The sequence below is a fragment of the Salvelinus alpinus genome, chromosome 1 (assembly GCF_045679555.1).
Source record: "Salvelinus alpinus chromosome 1, SLU_Salpinus.1, whole genome shotgun sequence".
Taxonomy (NCBI): Eukaryota; Metazoa; Chordata; class Actinopteri; order Salmoniformes; family Salmonidae; genus Salvelinus; species Salvelinus alpinus.
The window spans coordinates 70,886,496-70,904,997 of NC_092086.1; the positions used below are offsets into that span (position 1 = coordinate 70,886,496).

General features: G+C 42.1%; 1 protein-coding gene across 3 annotated transcripts in view; it reads right to left on the reverse strand.

Annotated features, from left to right (window-relative positions):
- Nucleotides 1-839: 839 nt before the first annotated feature.
- Nucleotides 840-18,502, reverse strand: part of LOC139584623 (protein Aster-B-like) — a 151,955-nt gene continuing 134,292 nt past the window's right edge. For all 3 annotated transcript variants that reach the window (XM_071416688.1, XM_071416706.1, XM_071416696.1), the window contains 16 exons: nt 17,369-17,453; nt 15,282-15,385; nt 14,442-14,537; nt 12,582-12,662; nt 12,149-12,264; nt 11,871-12,018; nt 11,452-11,644; nt 11,145-11,291; nt 10,635-10,759; nt 10,058-10,200; nt 9,594-9,697; nt 8,758-8,964; nt 8,317-8,410; nt 7,165-7,272; nt 6,482-6,602; nt 840-6,155 (listed from right to left, as the gene is read on the reverse strand). In XM_071416688.1, coding sequence (XP_071272789.1) covers nt 6,066-6,155; nt 6,482-6,602; nt 7,165-7,272; nt 8,317-8,410; nt 8,758-8,964; nt 9,594-9,697; nt 10,058-10,200; nt 10,635-10,759; nt 11,145-11,291; nt 11,452-11,644; nt 11,871-12,018; nt 12,149-12,264; nt 12,582-12,662; nt 14,442-14,537; nt 15,282-15,385; nt 17,369-17,453 — 1,962 coding nt within the window. In that variant the 3' untranslated portion in view covers nt 840-6,065. The remainder of the gene's footprint in view (nt 6,156-6,481; nt 6,603-7,164; nt 7,273-8,316; nt 8,411-8,757; nt 8,965-9,593; nt 9,698-10,057; nt 10,201-10,634; nt 10,760-11,144; nt 11,292-11,451; nt 11,645-11,870; nt 12,019-12,148; nt 12,265-12,581; nt 12,663-14,441; nt 14,538-15,281; nt 15,386-17,368; nt 17,454-18,502) is intronic.

Consider the following 18,502-nt stretch of genomic DNA (forward strand, 5'->3'; position numbering starts at 1 on the left):
TGACTCCAATGCTTCCCACAGTTGTGTCAAGTTGACTGGATGTCCTTTGGGTGGTGAACCATTCTCAATACACACGGGAAACTGTTGAGTATGAAAAACCCTGCAATGTTGCAGTTCTTGACACACTCAAACTGGTGTGCCTGGCACCTACTACCCTATCCAGTTCAAAGGCACTTAAATATTTTGTCTTGCCCATTCACGATCTGAATGGCACACATACACAATCCATGTCTCAATTGTCTCAAGGCTTAAAAATCCTTCTTTAACCTGTCTCCTCCCCTTCATCTACACTGATTTAAGTGGATTTAACAAGTGACATCAATAAAGGATCGTCACTTTCACATGGATCCACCTGGTCAGTCTTTGTCATGGAAAGAGCAGGTCTTCATAATGTTTTGTACACTCAGTGGATGTCTCTGAATGTATGTCTGTGTAGGGCTCTGGACAAAAGTAATGTACTATATAGGGAATAGAGTGCCATTTGGAACACAACCTCAGATAACATGGGAAATCATAGGCAAGGACATGAATGAACAATGCATTCACTCCCTTATTCTATCCTTTTAAAAGGGCTATAAAATGTACGTCTTATTTAGAAATATCCAGGTAACATGGCAGCATCACTATCAGATTAAAGATATGAATGAACATATTGACTTTACATGAATGAATGAATGACCAAATGTAGCACTAACACAAATGGAAGCCATGTGAAAATTGCTCAAAGGGGTACAGAAAAATACTTGACCCATATTGAAATAATATCACAGTTCCTTTGTTCTGTTGGTAAGGACAGACAAACAGACCGCTGCAGGGGTGAGTCAAACAGACGTGAGTCGTACTTTCCATTATTTTATTTCATCTCTACTCCTCCACAAACCAATAAAGCCTTCAGAATGTTTTTTCTTTCAAAGTTTTCCCCCCAAGACCACGCCCAGCGCGGATGGGTGTCTCTAGTCTGTGTACACTGGAGCTATACACAACATATACATACAGTATTATCTGTATAAATATTTCAGTCATATATAGGTGATCAAAACACTTTAAAAAACATATCAGGTATTGTACACACACACAGAGGATATACAATACCACAAACGAGTGTTTCTGAGATGGAAAACTTGCACCTGTCTGAGGTGTGTGCGCTCGTGTGTGTACTGAAGTGAAGGGTTTGAAAGCATTGGAGGTCAGGCTTCTTGGGATTGTCATGGAAACTTAACCACAAACACAAGCTCTAAAATACATCCTTTCAATTCGCTATGTATGTCTCATGCTCAATTTAAGACACTATTTTCTACCTATATTGTGCATATTGTTCATCATTTCCTTAGAATTTACTATCATTTGGCAAACATGAACAGGTCAAGCTGCAGCTTTGTGAGCGTTCAAATTAATAAAGAAAGCTCTTTCAGTTTCAGGTTTTTAAGAACACTACTTTTTGGGTGCAACATATCTTGTTTGTTTTCTCAGACACTCAGACATGCTTACTGACCATTCTATTAAAAACACAATTTAACAATTTCATTTTCAGGGCCATTTGAGGCATTCCTGCATATATAAAGCACCTATGCATAGAACACATCTGAGATCATGAATGAAATCAAATGAGACAGGAATCTAGCATGCATTCTCTATAGAAGGGTCATCAAGGGTCTCCACGTTTTTCAGGAACTCAAACGAAGGCAGCTTACTATCGACATTTTAGATAATGTATTAAATATATGTATTGCATCGGATTAATAGAGCGTTTTCTTTGAATCCTTCATGGTGAAACAGCCACGTCCGTTTGAGATATTACAACAACAAAGTTACTGCAATCAATGAACACTGTTTTTTCCCACCTCAACAGCATTGCACACACGATAGAAGAGCACAATATGTACTGCACATTGTTGTGCGACGCTCCTCGGCAACAAAATCAATAACGAGTGGTGGAGCGGCAAGTTGCGTTGTTTCCTCCTGCTTCGTATTCCATCTCATTCCAAGGGTCACCTTTCCAAGGGTCACCTTTTGGTTTGCACATCGTCTCACGTTGGTTGACCGCTTTCTACTCCTCTCACCGAGTCAACAGAAATGATTGTCATGTCGACTGGTGAATAATGTAAGGTTCAGTATAAATCATTGTAATCTCATCATGGGCCCTTTTTCTCAAGAATACCATTTAATCTACCCTGAATAGATCTTGTTGTCTCAATTATCACTCTTAAAATGAGGCTTAACAACTTGACCTGAACTAGGTCAAATGGCCATTTCAGCAACATTGACCATGTCATAGCGCAAGGGAGTGGGACAATCATTCAGCAATAGTGTAAATGACTCACATTCATAATGTATGAAGCGCTACCCACTGTATCAATCCATTGCATATATTGTCGTTTCTTCTTTCAGATGAAACCCTCCTCTTTTTGGAATGTACGTGAGTTGTGCCCGATCCACTGTCTGCAAAGCCAATGAGTGCAGGGTCATAGTCATTAGCGCACACTATAGCAAAATGCTTTGTAGCGGAAAAGTAGTGTTTCTTATTGGACAAATTCAGGTACGTCCCTCTCTGTTTTCGCCCGTTTGCTTCGTAGTGAACATGACCCATGTCTAAAGCGTTGTATCCCAATGCGTAATGTTGATAAACTCAGACATAATCATTTTGGCCTAAATGTTACTTCTGCACACCGTGCACTGTGTGTCTTCATCCCAATCCCTCAAACATACCAGTTAGTGGCTGAATCAACGGCCGCAGGCTTTGTTCGTTTCCAAGGTCGTCACAGGAATCCTTGAGAGTCCAACCAATTGAACATACATGGGTGGCAAGCAAATATGGAAGTGTTTAGCTGTCGAAATTCAATTTGAAATGAAAATGTATTTTGATAGCTATGCTTCTTCCATAGACAGATGGGGAGATACTAAAATTGTAGTTTTAGCCACAGTTGATACCTTACTTGTACATTTTACATTTGGGGCATTTTAAATCATCAAACACAAACGATGTGGGAATGGTTGACTGTGTCAACTTGACACATCCAATATGCCAGGACATAGCCCACAACATACATCTTTGGGAAGACAGAGGAGTACAGTAAGTCAGACCCGAGTTCAAATACTATCTGAAATCTTTCAAATACTTTGAGTTTGTTTTAGCCTGCCTAGAGTGTCAAATGGGTGGGGTCTGCAGTTTTAGGACTTTTCTATTGGTCCGTAAAAGCCAGGAAAACTCAATCAAGCACAGCTGAAATATTTGAAATTATTTCAAATGGTACTGTATTTGAATCCAGTTCTGCAGTGGGTGACCACTGAACGTTTCCCCAAACGTTTCTTTTACATTTCTCGTATACACTGTACATAAATAAACCCCTAAATATTTGCCTCTGAATACTGTACAATTTCCGTTATTCTTGTTTTTTCCAGCTTCAAGCATATTTTTCAATGAGGAAGTTCACAGTTTTAATCATCAAATATTTCGTAGTAATCAAAGTTTTTCGGTTCAGCTGCAGTATCCCTTCGTAAAATTACGTCCCTCTCCGAAGAAATACCCTCCCTAAAATACTGTCCACTCCGTCTGTGGTTAAAAGCTGAACAACCAGGTGCCCTGTGAAGAAGGTTCATAGAGTGACATAGTGTAACATCCACATTATCATAACACTGATCATGATGTTTTCTCTGTCTGACACAGTATTTGGGCTGATAACAAATACTGGGGAAAACAACCTAAATTATTTTTGAAGCGCCGGTAGGGACACATTCAAGCTCCATTGAATGTGTAAAATCACTTAGGGTCCATACCAATGCCTATACAGTACACTCCCAAGTACATTGTATTCCAGCCAATACAGGACAGCCACAAATGAATTGATACAACACAAAGCGGCTAAATAAAAGATGATAACAATACTGCCCCCCCCCAAAAAAATTATACGTTAGCATAAAAGTTGACACGTAAATCTTGGCAACAATGAATAGATGTATCCATAACCTAAAACAAATCATCCTGAAGGACAAGGTTGAAGACATGTATGGATAAAACCTAAGCACAACGTTGATATAACATTTGGGGTTGGCTTGGGCCAAGAAAGCCCTGTTCCCGGAAGAACGTTGCATCATTGGAAAATACTGTGTGTTTCTCAAAATGCATACTATCATGCTCCGAGCACGCAAATTGAAGCACAGGAGGGTCGGAGTATGAGTCCAAATCAAAGTATGCGAAACAGAGCACGGAGGGCACTTCCCGAATCCGTACTCTGTTTGTACATATTTTGAAGCATCAAGCAAGTTTCAATGGAAACTATGCACAGAAATATGATGCAACCATGTAAAAAATTACACAAAATTATTAGAAATCAATGGCAGACATTATTTTAGCTGAAGTGAGAGAAAATAAACTCTGACATCTCATATATTGCCTGACTACAATATTTTATCTGGATACGTTAATAAATACATGCTGTGTTAATTTTGGCATGTTTACCTGCCTACAATACCCACTGTAGTATGTGTAGATCGCAAGCCCGTACGTAGTAAGTCAATAGGGCTAACTGGCTAGCTACTACTGTTAGCTAGCCAGATGGCCACAAAGAACTGTTAGCTAGCTAACCATGAAGAATTGACATCTACTTTGCATAACATATGTTTTAGGTCATTTTTGCCTGTTAAACTATCTGATGAGCTAGATTATTAAAATTCACATATAGATAGCTGCTAGTTATGAATTAAAACATTTGCTTTGTGTATATCTTGTTTCATCTCTATTGTCATTGTCCTGGCTGGAAGAAAGTTCAGTGAATAGGGAAGTGCAGCATGAGAATAGAGTAGGGGGTGTGCTTCTCAAATGTAATGTTTTATGCGTTCTCCACTCTCTCGTCCTCACAAGAATGTACCCAAGAGAACGTCTTCTAAGAATGCACTCGGAGCATGACAGTGTGGCGCACGGTAGTATGCATATTGAGAAACACCTACTGTGTACCTCTGCAAAAGCTGACCGCTTTCTCATCCGTGTATGCTAACAAGCTGGCAACGTAACCAGTTACCCAATACATTCTCACTGCTGCTAAAAGCTATGGCTAGCTCCCCTGTCCACAAATACAAATCAAAGGGGTAGGGGTACTCTACACGCAGTAGAGAACATGCCTTAGAAAACATGAACACACAAACATAGAAACACAACGCCATGGCACAAGCTTTCAGGGAAACCTGCCCTGATACACCATGGAAGCCTGGTAAAAATTTGCCCTGACTTCTACAAAAAAAGACATACGTCATTATAATATATTCATATATATATATATATATATATATATATATATATATATATATATATATATATATATATATATATATATATATATATATATATATATATATGTATATATATCTATGTATTTATAATATACTATGATTCCTGGTGGTTCCATCCTAGAAATGATGGGTTGTGTTGAAACACTGCATGTTGATTCTGGTTCCGTTTATGATCGTGGTCCCAGAGTCCAAAGGTCTGTAAAAAAAAAAGGGATACTGCAGCTCCAAAACTTTGTCCAAGAGTTCCTAAAAAGGCGACGGAGGAACACAAGGAACCCCTGACCCAGTATTATTTTTGCTCTTCTGAGACAAATATGCCGACGTTTCAATACACATCTCCACCGAAAACAAAAACATTTTCCCGACGGAGACAAGAAATGCAAGCTTCCCTGACCCATCCCTTCTATCTTTGCTTTGTCCGTACGTGGCCCAAAAAAACTAACAAAACAAAACACTTTACAGTACAGCATTCTCAGAGAACGAGGTGATAAAAAAGTCAGAGTTTAGGCCAATGTAGGTCATGGCACCGCTGTCTTTTCCCATGATGCAACGGTGCAGACGGCGTCCGCCCCAATCCTGTCCTGGTGGTGATGAGGTAACTTTCTGCCAGACGTTGGGCGGTGGGAGTGGAGTCGGTCGTTCTGGGAGACCTGTCGTCATTCCCCCATGCAAGAAAACATATTTCTCTTGTTTTCCTAAGACATTTCCCAAGACTTTCCCATAAATGGTTCCTTAGATATTGCACATAATGTCCTGGCTGGTGGCTTAGGATTGTTTGTTTGTCAGTGATATCGACTCCTCTTCTCCTCCGATTCAGAGTTATAGTCTCTTAAGCCCATGCCCTTCTGCAGGTTTAGTAACGAGTCCTTCATCTAGGAAAGGAAACATTTCAAGGAAAAAGAAAGGAAAAGGAAACAAAACATTTTGCAGATCATGCATTCAAGTCAACATGAAGTGCAATTTGTTAAACGTTCTTTTAGCAAGCGGAACAAGTTGATTCAATCCTAAATTCACGTCAGGGTCAAATCAAATATTGACGGAGCACATTAAATACAGTACTGCATGTGTGTTTGAACAACCATCTATGACACACAGACACATTCTTGAATGTTCTTTAAAGTTTGTGAATGAACATTCTTTCTCTGACCCAATTAGTCAGTTATGAATCCCTATTCTCAGTTCTGATCGGCTGTCTCACCTCGTCCAGCAACATCACCGACGACTTGATGATCTCCTTCCACTTCTGCAGCTCATCGTCATGGTACCGCTGCTGCGACTCCAGAAGCCGGGCCCACTCCAGCTGCGTCTGTGGAAGTTTACTGTGAGAGAAACACACACACACACACAAACACAGTGAAATATCGCCATCTAGAGGACGCAATGTATTATGGCTGATATGTATGATTCTTTTAAGCAATAAGGTCCGAGTGGAGAAGCAAAGTGCCTGAATAAAGGGAAAGGGGGATACCTAGTCAGTTGTTCAACTGAACGCAGTGGTACATTGGCCATATACCATCAAACGGTGAAGTGCATTATTGATATTATAAGTTACCAACATAAATATAACAGTGAACAAGTACTCATAGACATGGTACTATATTTTGTATGATATACACGCGGCTGGAATGCTGTTTCAGCCAATCAGCACCCAAACTACCCGGTTTATAATATGTATTATGACTGTCTATGGTAATTTATAGTGTCTAAAAACACAGTGGTCCACAATGTTGTTTTGAATCTGCAATATGTCTTGTCAATTGCTGTAATATTGTGGAGGGAAAACTTGAATAACCGTTCTGTACTACAACTCCACCTTACAATTCCAAAGTCATTCCACGGTGCTGGTATTGAATTGGGTTGTATTGTATTTGTGTGAAGTACCTTTCCTGTGGTCGTAGGCCATGCCACGAGGTCAGGCTCTGTGTTGTGTACTCCAGCATCCACAGCTTATAGAACAGCATCATGTTCAGAAACACCAGCAATACTAGGCTGTAGAGAGAGAGAGAGAGAGAGAGAGAGAGAGAGAGAGAGAGAGAGAGAGAGCGAGAGGAAAGAGAGAAACTGCGTAAAACTACTGACATAAGTCTATGTTAGACGAGAGATATCAGGATTCGCCTGGAATGGGAATGCCTACATCTACTGCAAAGGAAGGATGTTAATTCTCTGGTCCAGTGTATGTATGGGGTGAAACAAGTCCATCAAACGCATCTAATCATCAAAATCAACATGGCGTTATGAAAAAAAGTTGAATACCTTATACAGATCCTAGGATGCATGAATGGAGACAGGGAAAGGGAGCGAGAGAGTAAGAGAAGAGAGAGAGAGATAGGACAATTACACACACCACCAGAAAAGAGAGAAAGAAGACAGTGTTTTATATGTCCCCTCTCATACTACATTCTACTTTAGAGTAGTAGGAGAGGGGAAATCAGATTACCAATGAATGGTTGGTTTTAATACGCACAGAAAGTGGAAACGCATGGATGCACGTCACAATGTTAACATTTTCAAACTGGCGACACCTCGGTCAGTTTTGGAGACAGGTTTTTTCAAACAGTGTAACGGTATCTAGCGAAAGAGTTTAGAAGCAGTTAGAGTTAATAGGCAATGTGATGATGTCTTCAAAACTGCATGGTGTCTCCAGTAATGTTTACTTTTTGACATACTCCACTTTCCAAGTGTATTGGTACACCAAGAACAAGAAGTGTTGATGTGGCCAGATTTAATCAAATGAGTCACAACTCACAACAGGCAACTTTGCCACATTAATAACACCGAAAACATTCAACATCATCTGAGAGAAATGTAGAGACCAGAGATATCTATGGTTACTTCAATGGATCTATATGAGGGTGAGAGTCAGACTTCTCCACCCATAGCATTAAAATGACTACAACGGCCATCTTAGGGGCTTTGTCCGTTCTAGTAATTCTATATCTATGGATCCACCTCTCAGTAACAGCATGGTGAAAGAGTATTTTAAACAACCAGCAGTGGTGACAGCTTCCAGGGTGGCGGTGGAAGGACACTCACACAAAGCTGATGATGAGGAGTAGCTTGGAGACACTGTAGAGCGCTAGGCCCCCTGGGACATTGTCCGGGATGTATCTGGTTTGAGTGGAACCTGCTGGAAGAGAGGCGGCCATTTTGGATCAATACAAAAAAGCCATGCATGACCTAATATTATATTCCTGTCAGTTGCAGGTATGTTTTTTAGAACCCTGTACCGCGGTTTGTGCTCGGAAAAGCTACAGCAAACATTCTGGGAATTTGTCTGATAGTTGTTCCATTGAGCAAGGAAAACTCAATCAAAAGCACCTAAAGAATTTGAATAGTATTTGAACCCAGGTCTGATTGAAACCGTATTATTGGCAATTGATAACAGCGGCTTAAGGCTTGAGGGTGTCCTAAAATGTACACCATACTCTGCGTCAAACACAGCTATCAACGGTCAGTCAGTCAGTCCCCTCTGACCTGCCACGTGTTTGATCCGGTGGCGGTGGGTGACCTCCTCGTCCTCGGGCGTGGTGACGGAGCTGAGGGCTTCGTCCATGTGTGGGGGCCGCAGGTGGACCAGGGGCCGTTTCCGTCGCCTCAATGCCCCTGCCCGTAGAGCCCTGGCCTTGGGGGACTGTCTGTGGGGCTCGGCCAGGACCACCTCCACCTTACTCAGCTCCAGCTCTGGAAAGAGTTAAAGGAAGCTGTGTTACACAGTGTCTGTGTCTCAAATGGCACCCTATTCCCTACATAAGGCACTACTTTTGACCCGGCCCATAGGTATGGTACTGTATGGTATTCAGAGGCTGTGTCATTCTAAATCACGCAGAGATTTAATAGCCAGGATGCCGGTATGTTTCTGCTATGTACACCTCATTTGTTGTGAGTTGTTGCCTTGGCTTGTTTGGCAAGACAACTTGTAAATGGTCAGCTTAAGATGACAGACTGGCATGCAAGCTAGAGGTTTAAGCAGTGTTCACATTCTTTGAGTTAAATAAATATTTACTTCAATAATTTCTCTTGGACACGCAGTATCTAAACAGTACCTATTCCAGTGTCTCAAGTGAGAATACAAAAACAGGCAGTTGTTTTAAAATTCAGAGATACCGATCCTTAGCCTCGTACAACCATCCTGGTCTCTTGAGCTTACATTCTGTTTCGCTTCACAGATCCTTGATGAAGCGAAGTGAAACTAAACGGGAGCACAGAGGGCAGGATGGAGGATCCGGCGAACAAATCCTAGGCTCCAAGAATACTCCCAGGCTACATACTGTACCATTGGTAGTTGTAGTCATATTTGAGATACAACTGACCTAAGTGTCTGAAGTACTCATCCAAGCCACTCCAGAAGTTCCTCTCGATGAAGCCCTTGACCAGCCCCCACGGCTGTTTCCTGTAGCGCAGCTCTGTGGATACCCTGCAGGTCACACACACATGCACACACACACATAGACACACAGGCACATGTACATGCGCACACACACAGAGGCGCATACATTTGACTTGATTTGACATACACACGCACAGACACCACACACATAAATAAACTCCCATCACACCTCCTTGGCCCACTGTATGCGTCAACCTCAAATGTAACTTCTTTCCCTAAAGGGTAGAATACGTTTCACCGAAAGGAGTCAAGTAGCACATTATCAAGATGGTGTTCAGTAGCGACAAAGCGTTTTTTAAACAGAGTGAACTGTGGAGATACTAACTAAACGTGTCCAATCAGAACACTCACAGGAAGTATAGACAGAAAACAGGAATTCTATCTGACCTGAGCCGACACTTCTTCTTGGCCACCCTGGTGAGCACGTAGCGGTTTAGAGTGTAGAAGTAGTCATGGTAGGGAACGTCGTGTGCTATCACCTCGGCATCTATGATGTAGCACTCGCTTTCCTGGCTGGCCTTGTACAGCGTCTAGACCACACAAATATGACACCGTTGAGTTAACAGACAAAAAAGGCTTATTCCGGCTATTGGTTGGCTGCAAATGACTTTCAGCTATTTGTAATCTAAAAATGAATGTGGCAACTTTTCTATACGTTTTAGTGCCATCTATAAGTGCTAAACCCATAATGCATAATAAGACTTGCTATAAGCATTCATAATAACCCATGGCTCACTAATGCAGCCTATGAAAATACATACAGTACATAGCCATAATAGCATTCATAATGCATTGCACACAGATTTTATTTTATTTTAAAGAGTTACCATTGTGCTTGCATTTAACAGTGACGTTACAGTGAGTGTAGTTACAGTATGTCGAGTGCAAACAAAGCATGAAAACAAACCGTGTACAACATTTAAAACTGCTATGACATGCAGTGCCACTGGGGGGCTCCACTCACCTGCGTCTCAGTAACTGTGGCTGTCTTGGGGGCCAGGGGGTTCGTGAGGGAGATGGTGTACATGATCTCTCTGGTCTGGTTGCCCGTCTCCTCTTTCTCTTTCTTCCAGGGGTGATAGACTATGTCTAGATAAATAGTGAAGGTGGACAGAAAGATCAGCCCTTTACTCCTATAACCTTTTGCAGAAGTTTTAGTCCGACACACACTGAGGTTTTGTTCAATTCTTTCAACATGCATCCTACCTGCCTCCCTTCCATTACTGATCTGGGAGTTATTGGATAAGTGAACGTGGGGTTTCCACCATATCGCTTTCACCAATCCAGGCATGTCAGATCAGTAAAGGAAGGAGAACAACAAGAAGGAAAGAGAGAAAGGAAGAGACCTTTCTACAGTATCTGAACAGGGCCAGTATTCACAAAGCGTCTCAGAGTAGGAGGGCTGATCTAGGATCAGGTCCCCATCTGTCCATTTAATCTGACTCTAAAACTGGTCTGGGTACTGTGGTGTCACCTGAAAAGCGTCTCTGCTCCAGGAAGTCCCTCATGAAGGTGGACTCGGTGAAGAGGATGTCGTACATCTTGTCAACACTGAACTCGTACACCTCGTTTATGTACTGCTTCCCATTCAGGTCCTCATGGAAGGCCTGCACCTCCCCTGCTGCACGCACACACACACACACACACACGCACACACGCACACACACACACAGAGGAAGAGGGAGGAGAGTAAGTGCGTGTGTTATACATGAACAGTGACAGTGTGCGTGAGTGAAATAGTGAATGTGTGCGTGAGCGAGTGGGCGTGCTGGTGTGTAAACCTTCGTCGTCGTGCGTCTCGGAGGAGTCGCTGAGCTCGGTAGGGAGGTCCTCGTTGTCGTTGAAGTCCAGCGAGGGCGAGGGGGCGGGACTACTGTGACCACTGCTCCGGTTGTCCAACCCCGGCAACTGGAGGGTCAGGAGTTCGCCATCGGGGAGACACAGGGGGAACTCGTCCACGACAGCCAAGTTAAACTATAGAGGAGGAGGGGTCATGAGCTCAACTGAAACCCTAGGCCCGACTACCTACAGTACATACTTGTGAAGCTCAGCCAGGTATAATATTTATCTTGGGTTGAAATGCCACTACTGTGGCCTGGGGTGGTCTAGCAGACTGAGCCGCTGACTCTAGAACACTTTATGACGTTTTGTATGTAGGTGATCCACAGCAAGATTTGGTATAATATCCAGTGGTACTCACGGGGAGGAGTGATTCGATGGTGCTCGGACAGGATAGGGCGTTGTTTGGGAAGGCTCTGTGGGACAACAGGGGGCTGGTGTCTCCCTTGGCGTCAGGCATCTTGGCGAAGTTGGTGTCATTATCCTCCACGGGCAGCTCCTCGCAGTACCTACACCACAGGGACGCGCAACAGCTGTAGGTCAAGGTTATCAGCTCGGGGAACGATGCCAGCCTTTACGATGCATGGTGATGGGGGGTGGCGGTGTGTGTGTGTGTGTGTGTATGCGGTCAAAACTCACCCCATGGTATTGAAGTCATCGTCCGGCGGCACGTAGTCCTCGTCGTCACTGGTCAGACCCAGCTCGTTGCCATAACACTGATGGACAAAATGCCACAATTCTTTGGGACACAAGGGCTGAGAGAGAGAGAGAGTGTGTCAGAGAGAGTGTGAGAGAAAGAAAGAGAGTGTGTGTGAGAGAGAGAGAGAGAGAGAGAGAGAGAGAGAGAGAGAGAGAGAGAGAGAGAGAGAGAGAGAGAGAGAGAGAGAGAGAGAGAGAGAGAGAGAGAGAGAGAGAGAGAGAGAGAGAGAGAGAGGAAAGAGAGAGAAGAAGGAGGGATAAGAGAAAGAAGGGGAAAAGGGTAAGTTCTGACTAAATTGGCAACAATACACACTAGTGCCCCCAGTCTTCTAGTTTAATTAAAAGTGAACTATCATAAATGTAACAGTCTTACCTTTTCTAGCAGAGCATTCTGCCATAGTCTGAACATCATCATGTATGTCCGGTCCCTCGCTCCGAACGAGGTGAAAAAGTGCTGTGGGAAGCAAGAACAATATAAGATATGACATCACCAACCTGATAGAAAAGCTATGTGTATATGTACCTTTGTGTATAGTGTCTTCAGAAAGTATTCATAACCCTTGACTTGTTTCACATTTTGTTCTGTTACAGCATTCATTCAAAATGTATTCAATTGTTGTCGTTTTTTTCACCCATTACACACAATACTCCATAATGACAAAGTGAAAACATATTCATATACATTTTTGCACATTTTGCACATTTATTGAAAATATACATTTTTGCACACCCCTGAGTCAATACCTTGTAGAAACACCTTTGGCAGTGAATACAGCTGTGAGTCCTTCTGGGTAAGTCTCTAAGAGCTTTCCACACCTGGATTATGCAACATTTTCCCATTATTCTTTTCAAAATTCTTCAACCTCTGTCAAATTGGCTGTTGATCATTGCTAGATAGGGCGGGGCGGGACAGCAGGTAGCCTAGTGGTTACCTAGTGGTAGCCTAGTGGTTCTTAACTGACTTGCCTAGTTAAATAGATAACGATTTTCAAGTCTTGCCATCAATTTTCAAGTAGATTTAAGTCAAAACTGTATCTCGACCACTCAGGATCATTCACTGTCTTCTTGGTAAGCAACTCCCATGTAGATTTGGACTTGTGATTTATGTTATTGTCCCGCTAAAAGGTGAATTTATCTCCCAGTGTCTGGTGGAAAGCCGACTGAGCCAGGTTTTCCTCTAGGATTTTGTCTGTGCTTAGCTCCATTCTGTTTACTTTTTATCCCGAAAAACTCCCCGGTCATTAACAAGTACAAGCATACCCATAACATGATGCAGCCACCACTATGCTTGAACATATGGAGAGTGGTACTGAGTAATGTGTTGTATTGGATATGCCCCAAACATTCAGGACAAAAAGTTAATTACTTTACCACATTTTCTGCAGAATTACTTTAGTGTCTTGTTGCAAACAGGATGCATGTTTTGTAATATTTTTTTTCTGTACAAAATTCCTTCTTTTTACTCTGTCAATTAGGTTAGGATTGTGGAGTAACTACAATGTTGTTGATCCATCCTCAGTTTTCTCCTATCACAGCCATTAAACTATTTTTCAAGTCACCATTGGCCTCATGGTGAAATCCCTGAGTGGTTTTCTTCCTCTCCGGCAACTGAGTTAGGAAGGACGCCTGTATCTTTGCAGTGACTGGGTGTATTGATACACCATCCAAAGTGTAATTAATAACTTCACCATGCTCAAAGGAATATTCAATGTATTTTTTAATCTACCAATAGGTGCCCTTCGTTGAGAGGTATTGGAAAACTTCCCTGGTCTTTGTGGTTGAATCTGTGTTTGAAACTCATTGCTCGACTGAGGGACCTTACAGATAATTGTATGTGTGTGTGAGATGAGGTAGTCATTCAAAAATCATGTAAAACACAAAAACAATCTTTCTTGCACACAGAGTGAGGCCATGCAACTTATTATGTGATATGTTAATGAAATCTTTACTCCTGAACTTATTTAGGCTTGCCATAACAAAGGGTTTGAATACTTATTGACTCAAGACATTTCAGTTTTTAATTTTTTAATTATTTTGTTAAAATGTCAAAAATCCACTTTGACATTATGGGGTATTGTGTGAAGGCCGGTGATAAAAAAACAAAAAAACTCAATTTAATACATTTTAAATCAGACTTTAACACAACAACATGTGGAAAAAGTCAAGGGGTGTTAATACTTTCTGAAGGCACTGTATGTGCATGTATTTGTATATGTGTGTGTCCAGTGCTGACCTTGTCATTGTCAGTGCACAGCTGGATAGCGTTGGGAATGAGGCGGGCCGTCTTCTCCTTGGTCATGCTGCAGATATCCTTCAGCCGCACCGTCAGCTAGAGAGAGGGGGAGAGAGAAACTGTGGAAGACTACAGATAACACATTCAGTTACAGTCCGTGATTGGGAAAATAAAAGAATGGGGTCCTCAACAACACTTATTTTGGTAAACAGCTGAGGGAAATGTAACACTACTCAAATTCATAGACAGCGCTCTAGATGCAAGAACTGACAGGCCATGGCATCCAAGAGATTTTATGGTTTGAACCATATTTTTCAGCTATACATTACTTGTTTGCATTCTTGTTGCTTGTTAACAATGAAATAATAAAATCTTACATATATATTTATATTTTATTTATTTAACTAGGCAAGTCAGTTAAGAACAAATAATTTTTTACAATGATGGCCTACACCGGCCAAACCCGGACAAAGCTGGGCCAATTGTGCGCCGCCCTATGGTACTCCCAATCGCAGCCGGTTGTGATACAGCCTGCATTCGAACCAGGGTGTCTGTAATGACACCTCAAGCACTGAGATGCAGTGCCTTAGACAGCTGCGCCACTAGGGAGCCAAATGTTATAATCAGACAGAAATTAAATAGATTCCCAAATCTTAGACGGTAGCTTTAATACTGCAGTTTATGGGACAAACCAAGAAAATCAAATCAGTTTAATTTGAAGTCGAATACCTTCTATTTATAGAAAATAGATAACCTCATTGTTATGTAGAGGCTAACTTGGGACAGTAAGGGACAGAGTAACCTAGTGTAGAGAACGGTAAAAGAAACTAAAGTCCATACCAGCGTTTCCCAGCGGAAGATGTTGCTATAGAAACAGATCCAATTTTCCGAGACGTAGAGGCGCCCCTGCAGCAGGATATCTCTTTGCAGGGCACAGGAGTAGTCTGCCACACAGGGTCAAAGGTCATCCGGTTATTAAAGGTCATAGGGTTATTAGAGGCTCATCGCTCTACCAATAAATATAAAACATATGCAGATCAAACATCTATTCAGTCTATTTATGTTATCATGCCAACGCCTTTGTCACTCATTATCATGCCAAACAGTCTGGCTTCATTAATGATAGAATGTTCAGGTTTGAAGATTGCTGTGAAGCCAGGCTGTTTGGCTTGACGATGACAGAAATGGAGTTGGCAAGAACACAAACAGATCTAGGACTAGGCTGCATCTATGCGCATTTGAGCTTCAAAATAGCTCCCATGGCAGAAAAAGCCACCTGATCGTATGAATGGCCTGTACATTCTGTTCAGAAATGTGTTGTGTAGAACAGGTATGATTGTCTGCCGGGTAGAATAGGGACTTGCATTGGCTCTACTGGTTACATTTCTATCTGGATTGTTCTTAATGTTTCACATCAGTGAATACACTTGTGGTGTGGAAACAGTGTACATTATGTCACTCAAAACTCAGTTTGTCAGGCGTTTGCACTGCAGACACCAAAAGAAGTCGAGGGACATGGAGATTTTAAATCACTTAAAGATCCATACTATTGAAGACACAAAGAAAATAAAACCTGGGTCATGTTCAGTAGGGAGAAAACATTTCGACACGGGGAGTTACTGTCTGAACTTGTCCAATAAGAAGACAGGTTTCCTTGATGCGTGGCGAAATGTTTTTGCTACGATGTGCGCTACTGAACACCACCCTGGTGTTCCAGAAAAAATATGAAGATATACTGAACAAAATTATAAATACCATATGAAACAATTTGAAATATTTTACTGAGTTACAGTTCATATAAGGAAATCATTCAATTGAAATAAATTCATAAGGCCCTAATCTATGGATTTCACGACTGGGAATATAGATATCTTAATACCTTAATAAAAAAAAGGTAGGGGTGTGGATCAGAAAACCAGTATCCAGTGTGACCACCATTTGCCTCATGCAGCTTGACACATCTCCTTCGCATAGAGTTGATCAGGCTGTTGATTGTGGCCTGTGGAATGTTGTCCCACTCCTCTTCAATGGCTGTGCGAAGTTGCTGGATATCGGCGCGGAACTGGAACACGGTGACGTACACATCGATCCAGAGCATTCCAAACCTGCTCAATGGGTGACATGTCTTGTGATTTTGCAGGCCATGGAAGAACTGGGACAGCTTTCGGGAATTGTGTACAGATCCTTGTGACACGGGGCCGTATATTATCATACTGAAACATGAGGTGATGGCGGAAGGAATAATTGCACGACGTTGGACCTTAGGATCTCGTCACGGTATCTCTGTGCATTCAAATTGCCATCGCTGAAAATGCAATTGTGTTTGTTGTCCATAGTTTATACCTGCCATAACCCCACCGCCACCATGGGGCACTCTGTTCACAACGTTTACATCAGCAAACCGCTCGCCCACATACATGTGGTCTGCGGTTGTGTGGCCGGTCGGACGGACTGCCAAATTCTGTAAAACGATGTTGGAGGCGGCATATGGTAGAGAAATTAACACGCCATTCTCTGGTAACAGCTCTCGTAGACATTCCTGCAGTCAGCATGCCAATTGCACGCTCCCTAAAAACTTGAGACATCTGTGGCTTTGTGTTGTGTGACAAAACTGCACATTTTAGAGTGGCCTTTTATTGTCCCCAACACAAGGTGCACCTGTGTAATGACCATGCTGTTTAATCATCTTCTTGATATCCCACACCTGTCAGGTGGATGGATTATCTTGGCAAAGGAGAAATGCTCTCTAACAGGGATGTAAAAAGTTTTTTGAGAATTTTTTGTTGTTGAGAAATATGCTTTTTGTGCGTATGAAACATTTCAGGGATCTTTTATTTCTGCTTATGAAACATGGGACCAACATTTTACATATTGCGTTTATATTTTTGTTCGGTATAGTTTTTCATTGATCATTCCATCTTACTCACCCACAATGAGGCGTTCTGAGTCGGGTAGCTGCTTGAAGAGTTTTCTGAAGTCCTCATTGCGTTGCTTATACGTGGGACTCAATACCTGCAGCGGGGAGAGAGGGATAACATACAACACATTGAGAGAGACAACCCATTTACACAAAAGTAGTCTACTCATAAATATAAATACACACATTAAATATTTTATAAACACAAGCAAGTGTAATGCCCCCCACCGATAGCAACGAACAAACTGTGAACGTATTTACTTATTTGAATATCATGGGTTGTGCCCAGTAGGCACAACACAGGGGAACATCTTTTATTTTTTCTGAAAATTGTAGTAGACTTGTTACAGTAGATTTTCACAGTTAACATTCAGTGATTTGACCATGGCTACTGCATGCCTTGACTCAAACGATGTGTGTCCTCTCTTTCCCTACAAATTGTCAGAGCCTGAAATCACCCAGAACCTCCTATCACAAACTAAACAAGCACTCTAAAATATGCAAATAATACCCCAGCTTCAGCTGGAGTTCCCCCTCTCTTTCTCTCTGCCTCTCTTTCTCTCTGTGCCTCTCTGTCTCTCTTTCTCTCTGCCTCTCTGTCTCTCTTTCTCTCTGTCTATCCCTCTCACTGAAAGGAGAGATTCAGATAAACACATTTCTTCCAGAGTGCTGCTGACCACTGCCCAGTCTGCCTGTCTCTCCACACACAAACACTGCATTCTTTAGCCTGAAAAGGGAGGGAATGCAGCCAACTAGCCCTCAGAGTGGTGGTGATGGTGGTGGACTGGACACACATCACCTTGGGTCATTCGAACCACCCCAGTGCTCTGTAAGGTAAGCGCCATTCGCCTAGAACTAAAGCTAGTGTTACTTTGCTGGCCACACAGTTGGATAGCGGGTACAACCACTTGAAAATGGAGATTGGCCCTGGGCATGCTGTCACAGAAGAGGCCTTTACAGATATAGGAGATGAGCTCTTTAGTACATCTCTATGCGTCTACCCTATGAGCCTAATATAATTAGTTTGTAAGGAGTGATAAGACCGTTTTCAGAGCAGATGATACAAGAGAAAGAATATGGATCTATGGATAGAGACACAAGTATACAGTACCAGTAAAAAGTTTGGACACCAACTCATTCAAGG